The following is a 22,290-nucleotide window of genomic DNA, read 5'->3' on the forward strand; positions in this document are numbered from 1 at the left end:
ATGTAGTAATGTAAAATAGATCATTACTTCATGATTTTATAATTGCTGTCATATTATTTAAAGTGCAATTGAATATTTATTGAATGATTTATATTCATGTAAAAAGTTTGAAGATACATGTACCCAGAGGGGTACTCAGCCACCAGTGCATCATTAAAATGTCACGGAACAAGGCAATAAGAAGAAAAAAACATCTCATTTAGTCCAAAAAAACACTACACATATTTTTGCTTTCTTAATTCATCTAAAAAAACTTTATCTTTCTAGTATCTTTAAACAACCTGTATCTTGACATGTGTAGAAAATTAACGGGTGTCTTCTATTCCGTCCGCAATTTTAGGGAAAGTAAAGTCTATATTTAGAATCATAGTTGAAACTGAAACTACACATGTATGATATAAATAGAACATGTTATTTTCGCTTTATCAAACTTCAATTTCGAAGGGATAGCAAAATTTGTTATTTTCTTTTGTTGTTCCATTGTCATGTTTGTGTATCTTTCCGAATTTTTTTTATTAAATGCAATTTTGAAATAAATATAAAAAAGAAAGTGTGATGTTATTGCAAGTGACAAGTGAAAATGTTTATTTTCAAGTCTCAATTCAAGATTAATACCGAATAGAGTAATCATTCTCTATCATAATAAGGGGCCCAAAAATAATGTGAAACTTGTAACTGCCGTGCTTTTAACTAAAAATCAGTTGTATCTAATTGTCATATTTATAAACCTCTGCAGAAATACTAAAAAATGGTCTATGTTTAACGAACTTGATTTAACAGTATAGGGATTTTGCACAGTCAGCTCTGTTTCATCTCTCATAAGCCGTAATTCTTTGCACCAATGGTTTTGACGTTATGTTTTGAATCGTATATTTTTGAATCTGGCCATACGACCAATAAATTGAAATCTTGATCATGTAAAGCATCTGCCAACTTTAAAGCTTTTGATTTGTATCATGTGTACTTTTCGTGTGTCATGCTTTTAATTTCAACAGCTCGTATCTCAAATCAAAAATCAATTACATCCTTTTGTTCCCCCTGCAACTGATTGTCGGTTTGGGGGGGTTGGGGGTTACCTCTGTCCGTCTGTCCCTTTATTGGTATATATATAGTTATTTGGCATAACTCCTTTTATTGTTTGATTCCTAGAAAGTTTTTCACTTCGCTGTCTGTTGAGTATTTAAGTACATGCACTGCGCTTCAATAGAAACGATTCCCTTTTCAAACAATTCTATGTGACTACATGTCCATTATGTATTCCGTGTGCATTGAATGGCTTTAAATGTCAAAAGAAGTGTCTATATTGTTGTATGGTCGATTAAAGCTTTTGTTATATGATTTTTTTAAATAAATATGGATTCATAACTACATGAAACCTGTACAAGTGTTTCTTACCAAAAAAACACATATATCGTTCTTGAGGTCAAAGTTCAAGGTCATATGAAGGTCAAAATATTAAGAAGGCACACCACCTCATGGTGATACATCCACATGCCAAAGATGTAAGGCCTAGGTCAAAATGCAAAGAAGTTATGGCCTACATGGTTGTGTTTTTCACGGAAAAACACCCATAAAGTTGACCTTGAGATCACATTTGAAGGTCACATAAAGGTCATCATGATGCCAGACACTTAACCCTGTGATGATACATCCACATGCCAAATAGCTAAGGCCTAGTTCAAAAGACAAACCAAATTTTGGCCATTATGTACTTTTTGAACAGATTTTTCTCTTATTTAATGAACTAATTTGAGGGTGGGGCCTAATTTCAACTTAAATTCCAAAAATTCTAACGGTTAAATTTTAAAAAAAATTTGCAAGAACAACCGACTAGTATAGCACTCCAAATGCTTTGTTTTATGAAAAAATTAAACGACACATTTTTTTTCAAAAAAAAAATTCTTCTTCAATACTAGAAGCACAGCATTCACTTTTAGGGGTTAATTCTGATACCCCCTATTAAAGTTCTTGCAAATGTTTTTAACCGGAATAAAAAAATTACAAGAAGGGGGTATCAGTGAACTAATATTCTCCTCAGCTATCATTATTAGCTATGCTATTGTCAATTTAGGATTAAATTATTTATTTTTTTACAAATTCAACCCTATACCCATATTTCAGAAACTTCCAATTTTGGCCGATACTAGTATGTAAAAGATGCCATATTTGAATTGCCAAATCTTTTAAACCTATGGTTCAAATCTTTTAAAATTTTTACAAGATGTTTAGGTTGGCCTAGTTTATCAATGAAAAAAAATTAAGAAAAATTAAACGACAGGAATTTTTTGGGGTATAGTGTTGGGTACCCCCTTAAAAGTTTTAATTTTTGTGTGTTATAGGCCACTATAAATAAAACCCAGATCCGCCTCGGGAAATTGGTATACAATGTCTATCATTCGAAGATGCATTTGTACTGTAGTACCAGTATTTATAAATTGCTTAGTGATTTCAATCATATAAATTGTTGTTTCAGTATCTCTCCATGGTGAAAAATAAATATGGGTGTGATTTATAATAAACCATAAACCTTAGTGCAAAATTGACGCTTAAAAACTGCTGCATAATCTTAACCCCATATAGAACCGGATGATCCGTAAAACAGCCACTATATATGCATTAAAAACTTTATTACACATTTTCACACATGAAGAAAGCAAACAAACTTTAAAGGTTCAAACCGTTTCTTTACGATAATTTTGGAGTCACATTTAAATTAGATATACATTCAATAGTTATACCATTTGAATATCATTTTAATGCGCTTCACGTCAATTTAAATTAATACCCAAATTAGAAAGTTTGCTTTCTATATAATCAACGCGATTTGGTCACAGACATAATATTTTCATAAGGATAGATAATCGCCAAAACAAACTCCGACAAACTGATTACGGATTACTTTCACTTGAACTTTTAATGTGAGGAGGTATTGTAACTGGTAGAAAGAAAGTACCTTTCATAAAACATCGATGTTATTTCTTATGAATATATATTGAAATTAGGAGTAAAAATGAGTTGTACAACGCAGACTGTTTCCAATGGATATATAGTGTCATCACAAAATTTATACAATGTCAATGAAACAGTTACTTATGTATGTAACTCCTTCTATACCTTGTCCGGAAATGCTGTTGCTACATGCTTAGATACGAGTGGCACATGGTCAACTATACCATCATGTAAATTTGCGGCCAAAGATAATGGTAATGTGTTACTTAGATTTTAAAAAGGCTTGTTATATCTTTAGATTTCCCATATATGTTGTTTGATGTTTTCATCACCATGTCCTTGCGCAATGTTTGGATTTAAAGAAAATTTAACTCGAATAAAATAAATAAATTATTCGTCCAGAATTTTTGCTGAAATCACTTATGTTTGATACAAATATGAATTTAAAAAAAAATAATAATGAACTCAAAAATAACTCTTTTGTAGTAATATATGTTGTTTAAAAATAAAGAAAGTTAATTTAGTTATAATTTTTTTTTAATTCAAAACTGTTTGAGAAAAGCTCCTATAGATGATTTAGCTTTACAATAGAATTCGTAGTAAGTTTATATGTTTGCATGTGACAAGAAAACAAGTATAGCGACGAATACATTCAATATGATCTAAATATCTTCACATAGTCCACTTTTCATTTCTCTTATTCTTTTTTCTACTATCTTAAAAGTTCTCTTTTCGTTAAAAAATCTTTGCAATATCTGAGATTTTAAAAGTATCTTGAAAACAAGCGTTGTATATAAACTTTTATTACTAGCTATTATAGTAATTTATAAAAAAAAAAAAAAACATAAATAAGGCTACCTGTACATTTTACAAACTAAGTATGACAATGATTTGTAGGCGTATAAAGTAGGATGATATTTGAATTTATAACAGAACAAAATATGAGGTATTAAAGCAGTTTCAATGCCGTTTACAGTCTTTACACAAAAAAAAATAAGAAATTACGTACTCATTTTTGTTTTTTTAATACAGTGCTGCTTTCCATTCAATTTATGTAGATTTTGACAGGTTCGTTAAGTGTATAGCACCCAAAGGCCCTATTATTTCAGATGTTTGTAACTTGTTCTCGACTTTACTTAACTATTCTTGCAAAAATAATTTGGTTACGCAAGCCAGAGGGTTGTGAGACTTGTTTTAGCAACCAATTACAGTTATGGTTTCTAAATTAGGTTTTCATTTATTTCATGTCTTTTCTATCTATCAACCGAGCAATTCTTTTCATCTGATAATTTTATGTGCCCAATGACTTTTTTTTCATTATTTTCGTGGATCATTTCATTCTTAAATATAAAGACTTCAATGTTGAATATAAGTTTTTATGGAGATATAAACTAAGATAACTAAATATATATATATATATAATAGTAGGCGTATAATATAAAGAAATACATAAATATTGCTTCTGTTGTATAGCTTAACTACACTAAAGTAGTACACATTTGTGTTTATGGGCCAGCTGGAGCCCACCTCCGAGTGTTGGATTTTCTCGCTGTGTTTAAGACTCATTGTTGGCATTCGGCTGGGGTTTTTTTAATCTTCGGTCAGGTTGTTGTCTCTTAGAAACATTCGCCATTTCCATTCTTAACTTCAAATATAAATGAAAATGTTCTATTTACCATTGTTTGCTAGTAACATGTTGCAATATGCCAAAATTTTCGAATAGTTAGCTAAAAGATCAATTCTGTACTGTCATTTAAAATAAAAACAAATGAGGTTTTGAATGTGATGTGTTGCATTTTTGAAAGCAGTCAGTTTATAATGTTTTATAAATGTTATAAACCTTAACAACTTGATATGGTTAAAAAATGAAATGGTTTTTTTTCCGAATGTGATATCCCGACAAACGAAATCTCTATGTACAAAGCCCCGAAACGTAACTGAATTATAACCTCATCTTAAATAAAATGAAATTCAACTTTTTGACAGTAGTTTAAATAAAGTTCATAAAATGCACCGTCAAAACTCTACATCTGTCAATACAATTAAGCCTAATTGACAAAACAGTGTTTGCAGAACAATTTCAGTCGATTAACTCTTCAAACCAGTTTTGATTATTTCGCTTATAGGGATAAGTACTTAAAAAATCGAACGTATGCACATTGAACAGATGATCAGTGTTCTGAAGGAGGCATATTATGTAATTTAAAAGTACATCACGACACTTTTGTCTTGTCAAAATCGGCTATCCGCTTTACCTTTATGCACTGAACCTCTTTATTCACACCGTAAAATATCTAAAACATTTTTTGAAAAAAAAATTATAACGTTCAAATCGTACAATTGGTCACTGACCAAGTGTATTCCATCTTGCAGTTCTCAGTTATTTCAAAGTATTTCTGATAGTTATGTCATTCACAATATTTTGTAACGAAAAAATGGTATAATGGATTAAAAACTTGGGTGTTTGTGTGTTTGCTTGAATGTTATTCTCATATGTCAGACAAAACAATAGGACACACATATTATTTGCTGGTATGTACATCATTTGGACCCTGGCGGAAAGTTGTCTCATTTACAATCTTCGAACATCCCCTTATCTTTATATCAAGTTAAAGTTATCCAAGATGGCTTTTTATGTTCTTTTCGTATCTGCTTCTGTTACACAACCAAGTGTTGTTTTTCTGAAATTTAAACTGAATCATAATGTTGTGCATTTTTGATTGTAAAAAAAAAAGGTGAGGCAATATTTTATTTCCCTAATGACGTTTTGATGTTAAATAGAATTGAAAATGGAACTGGTGAATGTGTCGCCTGTCAAAAGAGACAACAACCGAACAAATGAGCAGATAACAGCTGAAGTCCACAAATAAGTCTTCAATGGAGCGAGAAAATCCCACACCCGGAGGCGTGCTTTTAAATTGGTTGTTGGCCCCTAAATAAAAATGTATACTAGTTCAGTGATAATAGACGCCATACTTTACTCCGAAATATATATAGAAAAAAACTTCAATTAAAAATTATACAAGACTAACAAAGGCCATATAGTTTCTGACTTTTAACAGGCGCAAAAATACTTATTATTTATAATAAAGCCTTCGCATCGTATATGATAAGTTATATTATAATGTTTTAAGGAAGTACCACTCCTTCAATCATAATCAATGATTTCAAATTTTTAAACATGTGTTTGTTTCATAATGTTTAAGTGCTCCTCGGTGTTATAAAATTCAAGGATACATTCGATTCGAGTTCGGTCAAATAATTTCTGTCATAAAAGACATATTGAAGCCTAATTGATCCTTTCAAATGGTATAATGGTCTTACGTCATATAAAATATATAAATTAATTCTGTCTTAAGATTTATTTGATAAAATTGCATTTAAAAGAAGCATTTGCATGATTATGATTATGTATAATAATTGACTGCATAAGAGGGTTTTGATATTTCCTTTTCATCATATGACAAAATTGCCAAATAAACATAAAAAATGTATCGTCTATTATAAAACTGCTTATTGACCTTAGATCAAAATAGCGGCGGGTTATGAGAAACTTTAATCCTCTGATGAAATTTGTCCCGAGTTGAAATTATCTGCCATTGGCAGCAGTAGTTTCCACATTTCATGGGAGAATGTCGAGCATCATTTTCAAATTTGAAAACATACAGACGTAAAATAACACTGTTTCAAAAGTATGAAATTCGTTTATCCATTTGTTTTATAACGCAAAGTACTAGGTGCTTCAAAAAATGGATTTAATTGGATCACGCATATGACGTCATATTTTTGGTAGCATTAATGGTACTAGCTTCGTTGAAAACAGTTCGGTTGTCCCCATGGGATTTTTCTTATTAAGATTTTTTTTTAATGGAAGAAATAAAATATCCCTCACATGTCAATGAGTTAAAATATAAAGCCATTCTACAAAGTAAATTGCTAAGATTATAGACAATACTTTTCTTAAGTGCTAGTCTGCCTAAGAATCAGGCAGCGGTGAAAACATGACCAAAAAAAACCCACCCAATTTGACAATGATTTCAGTTCATAATATGTAGTTATGCACAAAAAAAAACCACATTCATTTCCATTTTCTGTTCTGGTAATAGAAGATACAATTTGGTTGAAATGCACTAGGAATTAACTAATAAGGGGAGATAACTCTGTAATTTGCTATCATTCTAACCAATTTTCTAACCGAGTTATCTAATACCAGACACACACAAACGAAAGACTAATAATTTTCAACTCAGGATGATGGTAAGTATTAAATAGCATGATTAGCTCGGTGGTTTTTTTTCTTATCATGTTTTGATTTTTACCTAAATTGTCTGATTCTTACAAAGACTGGTACTTAATTCTTAATTCATCCGTATCTGAATAGCAAAATCTTTCGACGTAATAAAATACTTGAATTGCGGGCGTACGATTCGGTCAGTTGTATTTCTATCACAGTATTTGCATGAGACCACTAATATTGTCATGGAAACTAAGGTGACAACTTGTATTTGTATATAAGAAGACCTTGATTAAAATATTTACCCAAAAAAATATATATATTTTATATATTCAACACAGATTTCCTTTAATTTTTTTTATCTAAGTTTCATAGTGGCGCAATTAAAAAAAAATTACTCAATGTTTCTTTTTAAGGTGCACGTGGTACCCAACACCTGAACTAAAATTAATTTGGCTTGTTTAATTTTCTTAAAATTTTGACAAAGTATTTACTTTTTCCTTTTCACAAAAATATAAAAATTTCAAATAATTTGAACCAACCGTTTAATCAGAAAAAATTACACTGGTTATATAGCAGTTTGACAACAACTTATTTTGATCATTGAGAAGCTTAATAATCCTTTTAAAACAACATAACGTCATTAAAACGTTCTGTTGATTTAACAGAGTTATCTCCCTGTAGTGTTAGGTACCACCTTAAATCGAACATAAACGTAAGCTACTTGTTAACAAATTGATAATAAAATTCATTAATATAGTTTATGGCATCATTAGGCATCATAAGAGGCGAATGGAATAGTAATCGAGTTTAAACGCTATATGAATATGTGTTCAAACAGAGACATAATACAAATAAGTGGGTGGAGTTGCCAAAACAAATTCAGCATTCTTCGGTCAATCGATGATAAGTATGTGCAAAAGATTTCGTGCATGCAAACTTTTGAGTATGATCCGGTCCCATTTTACCCCTCCACACTCGTCCTCCGTAACTAAGAGCATGTATATATATTAAAATGTGGAAGCGCTGGTAGAAAAGATCTGAATGTATTGCATGGAAAAGCTACACTCACATGCCCCGCTTATGACATATGCGCTACCTTAAATCATTAGCCGAATTTTCTAACAGAAGACCCACACACGGTTTTATAAATTCGTCTTGAATGGATGGTGGTCTCATTTGCAATCTCAGCACATCTTATTTCATATTCTATGAGATCAATTGATGTGCTATCGTAGCTGAACGCGTATAAAATTGGTTGATAAATTTCAGTCAAACTAAATGATCCTTGCTAAATTAAATATAACCAATACTTTTTGAAAATCCTTTTATGTTATTCATATATATGTAAATTAAAATATCATGGGCTATCAATTTAATCATATAACTGGTTTAAGGTAAATAGTTGTTTATGAAAAATTCAAGATTAAAAATATTGGTAAGATTTTATAAGATATCACACTCGAAATTCAATTCGTTTTTGAAACAATTTCTAGTTATTTGTTTTCTTAATCATTAATGGATAAAAATTCTCTATGAATGAATCTTACATGAACTTTGTCGAAATAAACGTAAGGTCTTATTAGAATGTATAACCATACAACTCAAACAGAATTCAGGTATCCGTTGCGGTTTATAGTACTCTTAGAAGTTTTTGGTATTTAATCCTGCTATACATTTTTTTTTCAGTGTTAAATGTTATTTCATATGCTTCTTTTTCAATGATCGTTATGAACATGCATTCATTTTTGCCAATGGACGTTAAGCAACGATCAATCAACCAATCTTTTTTCACTGAAGCTTATCATATAATTAGAATTACAATGTTTTATTCTTGCTTTTGAGTTTTTCGTTGCATATACTGCTTATCATGAGAATAATAAATACAATATTTATATATATTTCAGTATGGTTTTGGATGACAGTTGGTCTAGCCTCGTTGTTAGCACTTGTACTACTACTCTTGTTATTGATAATAATCATACGGTATTGCTGCTGGTAAGTAAACAATTATACAAGTAAACTAGGAATACTTTGAAAAGAAAAAAGCAAGTCCTTCAACGTAAAACCACGACAAAAGTGGCCGGGGTGAAAAAAAAGAAAGAGACAGGCATCCCATTATGATAGAATAGCAATATGAAATCTCGATATTAATACAATTTGCTTTCCCGATGAAGAGAACGTTTTAGAAATATTTAAACTAGTTTTCTTGCGATTGGTAATGATTAATTTGTGCATGTTAAAAATTATGAAACATCAATTAAAACACCAGTTTGCTATATATATATATACACAAAATCAGATTTATAGAGTCACCTTATCTTCTTTAGCGTTATATATTACACCAAACAATATGTCAGACCATAAGCAGTATAGTCAAGTGCACAACTATATTTTAAACCTTTATATAAGTTGTGATTGGGAATTAATAGGCACAGCAAATAACTAATTTCTTTGAAAACAGGAAGAAATACAGTTTTATAGATCAAGTAAACAATTTGAAACATACATGCGCTTTATTAAAGGTCGTTTCAGTGATGAAATGATCGAAAAATGAATGCATAATACATACTGAAACAGTTTATTATAAGTTATTATACTAAACGTAAAACGACAGATTTTGATTATTTAATACGAGGGTGACAAATTTACTCAATCACATGGCTGAGCGGTGACAATTTTCTTTAATGTCACTCTCTGGGAAATACCAATCAAAAAAAGACAATGAATTGAATTTAGATCGAATAAGTTAAGCACAAGTTCTACGTTTTGGCACAGAACTTTCTGGTTGAATGTCAAAATAAAAAAAAATAAAACATCTTTCTTCGCTTATGTTGATATTTCGAATCTACGTAACTTTGTTATGTACGTGATTTAAAATTCAACGGTCAAAGACAATAACAAAAAGACATGCAATATAATAAATTAAACAACACAAAGCAGAGGGTGGTAGAGCAGATTGGTACTCCACGAAAAAGCATTGTCAACCTTTGCTTCGCTGCGCCGGGTTGACAATGTTTTCACAGGGTAACAATCTGCTCTTTCACCCTCTCAGCTATGTGTTATTTATATACTGACACATTTAATAAATTCTACTGAAACTGTTCATAAATTCTTCTAAAACCGTTAATCTATTTCAACATAGTTTTGTGTCTATACAGCTTAAGTCCACCCTAGGAAAATTACTCCAATTCTTGACTTATAGTTATTAAAACCTGTCTTGATTCATTATCTTTATTACATAATATCAAAAATGAATAAACAAACGTATTCCGTTTATTATATAATGATGTCATTTTTCGTACGAAAGTGATTCAAATCAAATATGCTTTACCTACACGAAGTTTACTAACGCTGTTTACGGTTAATTGATATTCACAAAAATATATGTTTACATTTGATATCATCTGTTTTCAAAGCTAGTAACTCATCAAGAATATCGTCATCGATAAGTATGGTTCCTCAAGAAGGAAACAAATCAAAATGACAGCACCTGAGTTAACCCCCAGTCTTTAGTGGGGTTCGTGTTAATAGAATGATATAGAAAGATGTGGTATGAGTGCCAATGAGACTACTCTCCATCCAAGTCACAATTTATATAAGTAAACCATTATAGGTCAAGGTACGGTCTTCAACACAGGGCCTATGCTCACAACACAGCAATATATTAAGGGTCCAACAAATTACCAGTGTAAAACCATTCAAATGGGAAAACCAACGGTCTAATCGATTATAACAAAAACGAGAAATTCTTTAGTTTTCTATGTTGTGTCTTTTGTGCTATTATTTGTCTGTTGGTGGTTTTCTTTTTTAACCATGGCATTGCCAGTTTATTTTCGATATATGAGTTTTACTGTCCATCTGGTATCTTTCGCCCCTCAATAATGAGCTACTTCGATGGTCCAGTGGTCTTAGTAGTTCAATTCTAATGGACTAAGACATGTCGTTTTCCACCACCAACAAAATCGGACCGACAACTAGCCGCAATAGTGCTGAAAACGGCGTTAAACACAAATCAATCAAATCAATTTAATAAAATATTATCACTATTATATCTTAAAGTCACAAAAGAAAAAGGCATGTGTCTGAGTTCTCAGCAATCGATTCAATTTAATTATAATATTATATCTTATAGTCACAAAAGAAAAAGTCGTGTATCTGAGTTCTCAGAAAGCCAGGACCGATACGGGGATAGTTGTGGTCCATGCTGTGGATTGGTGGACTATAAAGGATGTTGTTCCCTTTCCGGATGTTGTGGATTTTATGGATGTTGCGGTGGATTCTGTGGAGCGTGCCGATGCTGCAGAGAGTTTCCAGGCGACGGTGATGGCGACTCGGGCAGACATAACAGAAATTCTAATAATCATTCAATGAAACGTGTGAAGAAAAAAGTTTCTGTAAGACAAACACAAACGTCACCAACACCAACAGATACGACGGCCATTATTGAAGAAAAGAAAAAGATAGCTAAGGTCCTTAATGCTTGGATGCCACATTCTCATAATGTTCGGACCATAAACACCAGTACAAAATAATTACGAAATAGACCTTTAATTTCAATTTTAAAAACAAGACCTAATGTAAAGTATATTAAGTTAATTGGTATTTAAACAATCAAAAAAAAGTAACTATAATGATGTCTAATGAATAGATCAATTTTTATCACGAGACTGAATGTTTACTTTAAAAAAAAAAAGATATATATATTATCGAATATAGATTTTCTAAATTTAATGTACCAAAAGCATTATATAATAGCAAAGTAGCATTTTCATTCATTTGTTTTTCGCTCGTTGTTGTCTTGTCGAGCACTGTTTGGTTATGGTGATTTTTTACATAGATATAACACTCTTATTTCTTACCTAAACTGAACTTCTATATGCATCGCTCTTTCTTGGTGTTTTGGTATATTTCAGCCATAACATACACAGGAAATTTTTGCTTACATTAATTTCATGTAAACTTTACAAATTGAAATCTGTATTTTTCAGGTTTTTAATTAGATTTGAAAATTTAAATGCTATTTGAATGCCTTTATTTAAAAATAATTCACGTGAAAAAAATGCTTGTGATTTACACGTGAAATTCATGTATTAAAGCTTTACATGATATTCACGTGAAACGCACATGAACTGATTAATGTGAAATTCACGAAAAAACTCGTTGGAGGTGAAATTCACGTAAATTTTACTTGAGATTGACTTTAATTTTAAATTCACGTGACATTCATGTGAGTGAAATATCCCTGTGTACACTGCAACATAATATTCTTCCTTGTAATCCTTTCAGTATTTTGTTAAACTTTATTTACAGATGAATGACGTATATATCATTTCAAATAATGTTGATTCTACCCAGAATGCTCCAGTAAGTACAAAATCTACTCCCAGAGTATATAAATCGCCAACAACGAATTCACAAACGCCTCGTGACCAGAATGACAGCATGACATCGGAGCAAAATTACAAGAAGAAAGCAAAGGTTTTAAAAGCATGGATGCCCCATTCCCATGACGTCAGAGGAATAAATACAAGCACAAAATAACAGTTCTAAGACTTCCTCGGCGTTGATGAGATTAAAATGACAGGACGGGTGCTGTACTGCTTAACATTGTTATACAAGATGCTTAAAATATTTAATTGACAATTTTGGATTATGCTTCAAATACGTGTAGCCAACGATGTAAAACAATATCTATATATAAATATATAATATTTGTATTATAACGACGAAAACCATAAACGGTTGAAATGTTCACTGTGATTTTATGAGATCAATCATTTAACTTTTAATTGGTTATTTCTTTTTTAATGTTCTTAAAGGTGGGGAAAATAAATATGACCGTTAGTTTTATCATTTGAATAGTTTCACATTTGTCATTTCGGGTCATTTAATAGCTTGCTTTGCGGTACTCATTGTCCAAGACCGTACGGTAACCTTTAATTGCCAAACTTCGTTCTTCCGTCTCTGATGGATGAGTTGTCTCATTGGCAATCATACCACATCTTCTTATTTGTATGATTTTGAAATTAACTTTTCATTTTTTTACATAAGTGAGGCCGTTAGTTTTCTCGTTTAAATTGTTTTACATTGTCTTATCGGGACCTTTTATAGCTGACTGTGCGGTATGGGCTTTGTTCATTGTTGAAGGCCGTACGGTGACCTATAGTTGTTAAAGTTTGTGTCATTTTGGTCTTTTGTGGATAGTTGTCTCATTGGCAATCATACCACATCTTCTTTTTTATATTTAAGCCTTCATGTAGTTTTAAAAAAAAAACCAATATACCTATCTTCATTTAGAAATATTTCAAATCGAGAGGAAACAAATTGACCAATTTAAAATTAAATGTTTGATGAAGTAAGAAGCAAGGAATGGACTTCTTCTAAAAATTCTTTTCAAAATCTTTTGCATGCTTATACTTTTTGCATCTTTTAAAATTATAGCCACATGTTTGCAGTATTTATATTTGCTCTATAATACTCTATTTCTATTCTAATTTTACAGTATTTTTTTTTTTTTTTGTGTTTTTGTTTATTTATAATCTTTGTTATGTTTACTCTTGTGAGCTTATCTGAATACAAAACTGTATATAGAAATCATGTGCTACGTTATTTATTGGGTATAATGCAATTACTGTTTAATTGTATTCTTACTAATTATCTATCTATATGTTTGTGTTTGTATGAAATAAATTTAAAATGTTTTACATGTTGATGTCCACGAATATTAAACCATAATGTGTGGGGTTGCTTCCCTTATAACATGTAGTATACTGACCGACTTTAGAAACGCAACACTAAGCTAGATTATTTTTGTGTTATTTTTGAATGAATGTGTCACCGTCAAAAGCGATGACTGCCTGTTACAAACGCCAAAATAATTGTCAGAAAGGTCAACAAATTCTGTCTGACATGTTTTGGGTTCTGTTTTACACCTTCTGATTTTGCATTTGTTCAACCCATTAATTGATTTTGGCAATTATGCGGTTGGAACTTGAGGGCTTTAAAGGGTTTTCCTCAGTCGATTCTTTGGCAATTCAGTTGATGGGAAACATTTATGGCATGAATCTGTACTCAATGTCACTCGGCAATTTGATTAGCATTTGACGTTGTGGCCGTGAACATGTCTGGCAAATAACGGTGCGTAATCAAATTCTGTTGGCGTTTTGTTGTTACTACACGTTGATCTGTTCATTGACAAAAATTTTATTAATCTTGTCTACTTGTATCGTTGTCGGAAGGACAGTAAGAGGAGTTTTTGAAGTCTTACAGTATGGTTGCAGCACGTTTATGTTTTCATGTTTGCAGTATTCTTATGGGCTAATTCAGGTTTTTATTTCTCAGTCGTGGCAAAATTGAGATGCAGCATTTTAAAACAGAATTAAGTGAGGCAAAGGATTGAAAGAACTGTTTCACAAAGCAAAAAAAAACTGAAAAAATCTTTCAGGGGTATAAAATTTTATAAAAAATTCTTGCGACTTCAAAAATTCGATATGTTCAAGAACCACAGTTAAGTCAGATTTTGATTTTTTTTTGTAATGGTATGATAAACACGAAAAGAAGTTATAAGAGAATCAAACAAGATTTGGTAAATAAAAATCAACAAAATGAGTGTTGCGTTTCTAAAGTCGTTCAGTATAGATACATAGCCATCCGTAAGTGATCGAGCAATGTATTTGAAGTATGTCTACTTCTTTAGCTCAATCGGTTAGAGTGTTGCCTTGTATTACAGAGATCTTCGATTTGAGTCCCTGAGGAGTCAAAGTGCTTTTGTAATACTTATAAACCATGTTCTCCGGTTACACAAGTGTATCATGTTTTATTTGAAATTTTTGTTAGGGGCATTAATTGTCAAATTCGTGTTCAAATTTCATATTTCATTTATTACATACTAAAACGTTTAACCAAATTATAAAATGTCATGAAAAGAAACAATTAACGATGATACAATAACCATTGATATCACCTCCGAAGACTGCCAATAATATGACATAAATAAAACATTAATAAAAATAATAAAAGACAGGCACAAGCAATGATCGTATGATGACGTTGTTTCTAGAAAAGTTATGTTTTATTTCATATCTTAGACAACAAACAAATGTATTAAAGTCATCCTTTTGCCGAATCGGTGAACGAAATGGTCATTTCTTCGTTTGATATATATGACCACTATCAAACTCTTCATTGTCATCATCTTTGTACAGATGATGCCACATACATGAGATCCAGATGGGTAAATATAAACAAACACTTCAAAAAGTATAGACATTGTTACATATTTGTTTTTCGTTTATTTTTATACATAATTAAGGCCGTTAGTTTTCTCGTTTGAATTGTCATATCGGGGCCTTTTATAGCTGACTATGCGGTATTGGTTTTGCTCATTGTTGAAGGCCGTACGATGACCTATAGTTGTTAATTTCTGTGCCATTTTGGTCTCTTGTGGAGAGTTGTCTCATTGGCAATCATACCACATCTTCTTTTTTATATTGGATTGTAAAATGTTGAGCTGATTAATTATTATAATTGTTTTATCTTTGAAGCCATTTAGTAACCACATATATTGAGAACAATATGCATGTTGATTTGATATGTTTGTAAATTCTTGGAACTTTGGTTAGATTTCTTTTCTATGTGCGTCCGAATAAATTCGATTCCTTTCAAATCATAAATTTACTTTGATAGTGGGAGATGGATTAGTACTAGGCTAGTAAAATGTTTTGTGATTTACATTGTTAGTGAAAATATTCTTGTACTATACGTCTACTTATATCGATATAGTTTATCAAACTTAATTTTTACATAGCTTGTCGTTAAAATGTACATGTAATGTTAAAAGTCGATCTTTAATCATAGCCAATTTTACCTCATTTTCCGTAAGCCTGTTTTCTAGTAAACATCTCAATAATATGTGTACGGAGGACTACTTTTCCACTTTTTCTAACCATATATAAATGAATATCATCTGCGCAAAGCTTCCGTATGATTTGGAACAAATATAACTTTCATCGACACCAGGGGTCGTTCTGACATTAGAATTTGATACGAAGTTATAGAGGAAGTAATAACGTACAAAACGAAGATTGAAGATCTCATTGACAGTAGTAACTGAACTCCATAAGGTAAAAAAGACAAACAGTTGGTGAAGCCAACTAGATAAACATTTTGGACCAAAACTCGAATAAAACCCTATTCTACGGACCAAGTCAGAAGAGTTAAGATTATTTGCAGTCATTACTGTCTTAGATATTATCTGCAATCTTAGATGAAAGTTCGACTCTTAAAATTACTTTTTACTGACAACTCTGCACGTGTATGCGTCTTAAACTACTACTGCATTCCAAATTATCATCATTTTATGTACTTGTATATTATATGTATAAGTTTATAAACATCATGTAAATGTTATTTTGTTAAGTTATTTAAGTTATATCTATTTTTATATTGTCAGAATGCATTTAACTCATTTAGAATGCTTGTTGTTCGTATTTCTTTTTACGACCAGTATTATTAATTGTTGGCTGTATAATTTTATTTCGTATTTTCTGTCTTTTTATAAAAGCTGTATAATTTCTACTTTAAATTAATAAATGAATCGTCCATTACTGTCGTTATAAAATTCTTTGAGTCATAGGCTAATTGTGCTCTTGAAATACTAGAAGTAGACCTATATAAAGATAACAAGGATATCAAGATGTGGAAATGTTATGCTATTGTTTCATAAAAAAGGAGAAGGTTTGGATCCATTAAAACGTTTAATTCCGCTGCAAATGTTTGCACCTGTCCTAAGTCAGGAATCTGATGTACAGTAGTTGTCGTTTGTTTATGTAATATATACGTGTTTCTCGTTTCTCGTTTTGTTTATATAGATTAGACCGTTGGTTTTCCCGTGTGAATGGTTTTACAATAGTAATTTTGAGGCCCTTTATAGCTTGTTGTTCGGTGTGAGCCAAGGCTCCGTGTTGAAGGCCGTACTTTAACCTATAATGGTTTACTTTTTAAATTGTTATTTGGATGGAGAGTTGTCTCATTGGCACTCACACCACATCTTCCAATATCTATTATTACAAATATCCACAAGAGACATACAGAAGTAGAAGAAATCAACTACGGTTCAGCTTACGGCCTTCGACAATGAGCAAAACCCATAACTCACTGTATGCTTACGCCTGTAGATTAATCATACAAAAAAACGAATATGAACTATAGTTTTATGTGCTAATTTTTGTCGAATTATGAAAACAAGAAGATGTGGTATGATTGCCAATGAGTAAACTTTCCACAAGCGACCAAATGACACATACATTAACAACTAAAGGTTGTGCAACCGTCAACAATGAGCAATACACATACCGCACAGTCAACTTACAAAAAAGGTTACATTTTTAGGGCTCTTTATAGCTTGCTGATCGGTGTTAGACAAGGCTCCGTGTTACAGACCATACTTAGACCTATAATGGTAAACTTTTACAAGTTGTGACTTGGATGGAGAGTTGTCTCATTGGCACTGATATCGCATCTTCTTATACCTATTAACACATCACGTCGAAATACTTAACAACAAACAAGAATGTGTCCCCAGTACACGGATGCCCCACCCGCACGATCATTTTCAATGTTCAGTGAACCGTGAAATTTGACTTCAACTTCATCAAAAACTACCTCGACCAAAAACTTTAACCTGAAGCGGGACGAACGGATGGACGGACGCACAAACCAGAAAACAAAATGCACATAAATGGGGCATAAAATGACAGTAACTTATAAGTACAGATCTGAGAGCACTCGCAGTTACTGACAGCTAGTTCGAAGCCAATAACAACTACAGTGTAACTGTTTGCTATGCCAGATGCGCGTTAAGGATACATTATACTCGTCAGTAGGACATGAAGCTTCACATAATTACCAGCCAAATAATGCAAAACAGGACTTGACCTTAAATATTTATCCTGAATAACTTTATTAACTATGTACTAGTATATGCATTCAGGTATCGCATCTCAAATTTATTCGTTCATAGTGTGTTAATTTACGTTTTTGCATTGAGTTAAGCCTTCCAATTGATATTTTATTTTGGCACATGACAACTTGACGAAAAAATGAGATACGCCTTTCCTTAATTTTCACTTTTTCGTTTAGTTTTATAATTCCTTTCAGTCAACACAATTAGGATATATTTTAAACGTTATATCTAATGGGGTTTCCAGAAATCGTGCATGTCATATGGTGTGGTGGCGAATGTGGATGTGAGCATTGCTTTGTGCGTATGTGTTGGTGAATTGGTTAATGTGTTAGTGCTTAAATTTGTATGTGTGTATTTGCGTTTGTTTGTGGAGGCCTGGAGGGTTATATTGTTCTTTCTTATTTCCTTATGACAGCAACACAAGCAATGTGTATAAATATATATATTTTTTCCAGTTGTTATTGTGTAACACATAAGATTACATCCAGTACTGTACTTTTGTTTTTAATAAAGCGAACGATTCTCCAGCTACCAATTCACAATTTGGACTGTATTTCAGACTGATAATACTATTAAATCCTTTTTTCTAACAGATTCACGCGTACTATGTTTAAAGACATCGGTTTTCTTACATCTGTCCTGTCCGTACTGCAGTTTTTCGTTTTCCTTGTTTTTAGATTTCCGTTCTCGGTCTTGATTATTGATTCAATGTTTGTGAAGTTCACTTATAACAAGTATCTTATTAAATAAATTTAGCAAATTTTGTTTCAAGGGATACGTCAAACTATTTATTCTTAAGGCGGCTCATGGGTATAAATCTTTTTTTTGTCTTATAGGATTTCGCTATATTTTTTTTATAAACAAACTGAAAAATGAAATAAAAAAGTGGGGGCACCGTCATTTAAGCTCACAATCTGCCTCCGGAAGAAGCATACATTTTTGTTAATGTCCTTTTTTTCTGTTGAACTAATAGGAGAAATAGAGTTAATATTGGGGAAAAAAACCTAATTACAGAAAGCGCTTAAATTTTACAATTGTTTAGTTTGTGTACAGCTTATTTGAAAACATTAATAAAAAATTAGGTCACAGATGAGTTAAAAAAGATATTTCAAATTTATTGCCAAAAAAGGGCATTTTTGCACGAAAGGGAGATAATTTGTAGCTTTTTCAATGATATAAAGTCATCTGGGGCCAAACCGAATCGTTTTTTTGGTTGATTGTTGTACCATATCATAAAGTAATAACTAATAGTGTAATAAATAAATTTTTTAATGCAAAAATAAAGGTTTAATATTTTGCTGAAATTTTTGTACCCACGAGCCACCTTAAATAGAAAATAGTCAATTAGCTTGGTCTCTTAGATAAATAAAGGTGATAAATGAATTATAAAACAAAAGCTCTTTAATTAAAATGTTGAATGATCATTTGAACTGTAATCAGTAGACATTTAATTAATCAACTGAGCAGAAGTGTTCATCTCAACTGATCATTTGATTAACTCAAAGCCATACCTCAAAACAAAATGCAAATATATAAACATGCATTTTAGGGGTTAGTTATCAATTCCTAAATTCTGAATTTAAGACAATCTAATAGAAAAAATACCTAGAATTTTGAATTTAAGGAATATAATTCAGGATTGACAAAGAAATACAAGATGCAAGAAAGGGTGAGTTTTATATATGATTTTAAGCAAATTTAACGTATTTTTCTGCGGAATTCTTCGTGCACACTTCATACAGTGTATTTTTTTTAATAAAAATCAATGCATTTTCGTGAAAAGAAATAAAAACAAACTAAAAGTTACTTTTTTGAAAAAAAATTATGAATCTTGAATGTAATTATTGTTTAGATAATTTAGTTTATGCACTTGTTGTTTGTTTATTGGGTTTCATCCTTAAAAAATCGTCTTTATTTAAACGATACATAAACGTTTTTTTTATATTCCCATAGGTTCTTCAAGTGAATTTCCAGAGTGAAGTGTCGGAAGAAACGACAGTGCTGCCATCTCTTAACAACAAATCGCCACAACTTACTATAGATATACCTACAGACCCATTACAGGACAACTTCCTGTCCTTACACCAGACCATGCCTTCATTTTCAACAAATCAGTTCACAGGACATATAATGAGCCAAAACCTGATATACCCAATGGTACAGACAACAACCGAAGAATGTGCGCAAAATATTGCGTCAACACAGCAGATGTGCAATTTACAGAAAATAGAAGGAAACAGTAGTTCATCCGAGGAAGATTCTGACAGATCGTATGGTAAGGCTATATTTTATTTGTAAAATCTGCCTATTGCTCTGAGGATATCAATCCATGTCTATTTATCTTCCTCTCTAATACAGATACTAAAGTATAAATAATAGAGAATAATGGAGACTGATAAGTATAAAGAATAGAGAAAATGGCCTTAAAATCATTAATAAGTTACAGAAATAAGGGAACTCCATTCAGACCCTTATTATTCAGCACCTCATTTTTCTCTATTCTTTATTTTTTGTCCATTTTTGTCTATTCCTTTTTTTTCTGTCCATTATTTCCTATAATGTAAATCACCATCCATAACCTCAGTATGGGAAGGATTTTCGTAAGCAAATGTCAATTCCTTTATTTCAATTTGATTTCTTTATGATTAAATACTCTCAATTTATGATATCTTAATTTGTATAATTCCTTTTTTTGTTACATTCAATCAAGCTTTCTTTTGAATAAGATTGCATATGTTTTTCTTTTGAAAAGTCTAACATTAAAACAACTTTAATGTTTGGATAATTAAGAGATTTATTATTCAATGAAAAAAATGCAAATATATTTAATATTATTTTATTATTTTCAGTCGACAATGACATGAACCGACAGGTGCCACGAGAAAGCGGAAGTGAACTTGGACTGTCCTCGGCATCTGATTGCCTATATACTGGAGACACTTATTCGATCAACAGTTCATCAACAAGTAAACCGACTTCCCAGTCTACAGACAGCAGAAAACAAAAGAAAAATAGGACAACGTACACACCAAGCCAAGTACAAATGTTAGAGAGATCCTTCTACGAAAATCCGTATCCAGACTCTGCTAAGATTGAAACTATAGCATTAGATCTAAAAGTAGCCGAACCAAATGTCAAAGTAAGAATTCACTTTTTTATGTATCTGTTATTATAATGTTTAGTTTAAATATTTGATATTTCTTTTTTTTTTGTCTTTTACCTTGTAACTGTATATACACAAGTTTGCTGTAACAGATATATAAGTTAAAACGATTTTTTTTAAATGTTTAGACTAGAAATTCGATTTCAAATGAACGCGGTATTTTAGTCAACAAAGGGAATTACGAATACTAGTAAATTAAAATTTTATTCACAGCTTTACATGTTTTCTTTATTTTCTTCTCCAGATTTGGTTTCAGAATAAACGGGCTAGGTGTCGTAAACGCGCCCAAGAGAAGCCACAGCAGAATGCAATGACACACATGTCTCCGATGATGCCACAAATGGGACCGTATGGAATGTTGCCACCTCATCACCCCATGTTACACGGATCCCCGGCTAACATTATGCCACGTCCGTTTTTCTATCCGGGACCACCCATGGGAATGCATCCTCACATTCCTGCTTCGGCCTTCACGTCAACTATGAATCAACATCAGTGGCCAGGTATTCAACTAGATGATCGCTTATCAAGTTCACCAACTTCGTCAACACCATCGCCAAGGTCATCGACGTCCTCATCGCCAAATTCGTCTGACAGTCAAAGTCCCGAAACAACAAGACAAATATCACACATGCAGCCCAATATGCTACACTTGAAGCAATACATGCCGTTGTCTTATCCATATGGAATGTGTCCGCCATTTTATTACGGAGGATGTTGAATTGAACTACCTTAAGCAATATAGTGCCAAAGCATGCCTTATTTCATATTTGTAAAATAGAATGCACATGTATATATGATAAATAAATTATTATACGTATTGTTCTCTCGTTTAATATACAAAGACGGACATCAAAATTTGTTAATCTGCAAATTAGTCAATTTCTGTCATCTCAAAAATGATTTTTGCAAGCGATTGAAATCCAGAACTTTGGACAGTTGGTAATTTAATGGGCAAGGTTTTGTTTAAATCATTCG

General features: G+C 31.7%; 2 protein-coding genes across 4 annotated transcripts in view; both read left to right on the plus strand.

Annotated features, from left to right (window-relative positions):
• The window catches only part of LOC134728063 (uncharacterized), a 58,532-nt gene extending 45,539 nt beyond the window's left edge, over positions 1-12,993 (plus strand). For 2 of the 3 annotated variants that reach the window (XM_063592478.1, XM_063592463.1), the window contains exons 2-4: positions 9,091-9,181; positions 11,319-11,655; positions 12,497-12,993. In XM_063592478.1, coding sequence (XP_063448548.1) covers positions 9,091-9,181; positions 11,319-11,655; positions 12,497-12,727 — 659 coding nt within the window. In that variant the 3' untranslated portion in view covers positions 12,728-12,993. Of the gene's footprint in view, positions 1-2,663; positions 3,204-9,090; positions 9,182-11,318; positions 11,656-12,496 lie in introns of those variants that run through there. The other variant, XM_063592470.1, reaches the window with a different exon arrangement.
• A 6,500-nt stretch (positions 12,994-19,493) lies between these two features.
• Positions 19,494-22,132, plus strand: LOC134709052 (homeobox protein ceh-17-like). Its single transcript, XM_063569334.1, has 4 exons — positions 19,494-19,818; positions 20,103-20,424; positions 20,999-21,288; positions 21,557-22,132. Exons 1-4 carry the CDS (start codon positions 19,807-19,809, stop codon positions 22,031-22,033), a joined length of 1,101 nt encoding a protein of 366 aa, XP_063425404.1. The 5' UTR covers positions 19,494-19,806; the 3' UTR covers positions 22,034-22,132.
• Positions 22,133-22,290: the final 158 nt, after the last annotated feature.

The sequence above is a fragment of the Mytilus trossulus genome, chromosome 1, assembly GCF_036588685.1.
Source record: "Mytilus trossulus isolate FHL-02 chromosome 1, PNRI_Mtr1.1.1.hap1, whole genome shotgun sequence".
In the NCBI taxonomy this organism is placed as follows: domain Eukaryota; kingdom Metazoa; phylum Mollusca; class Bivalvia; order Mytilida; family Mytilidae; genus Mytilus; species Mytilus trossulus.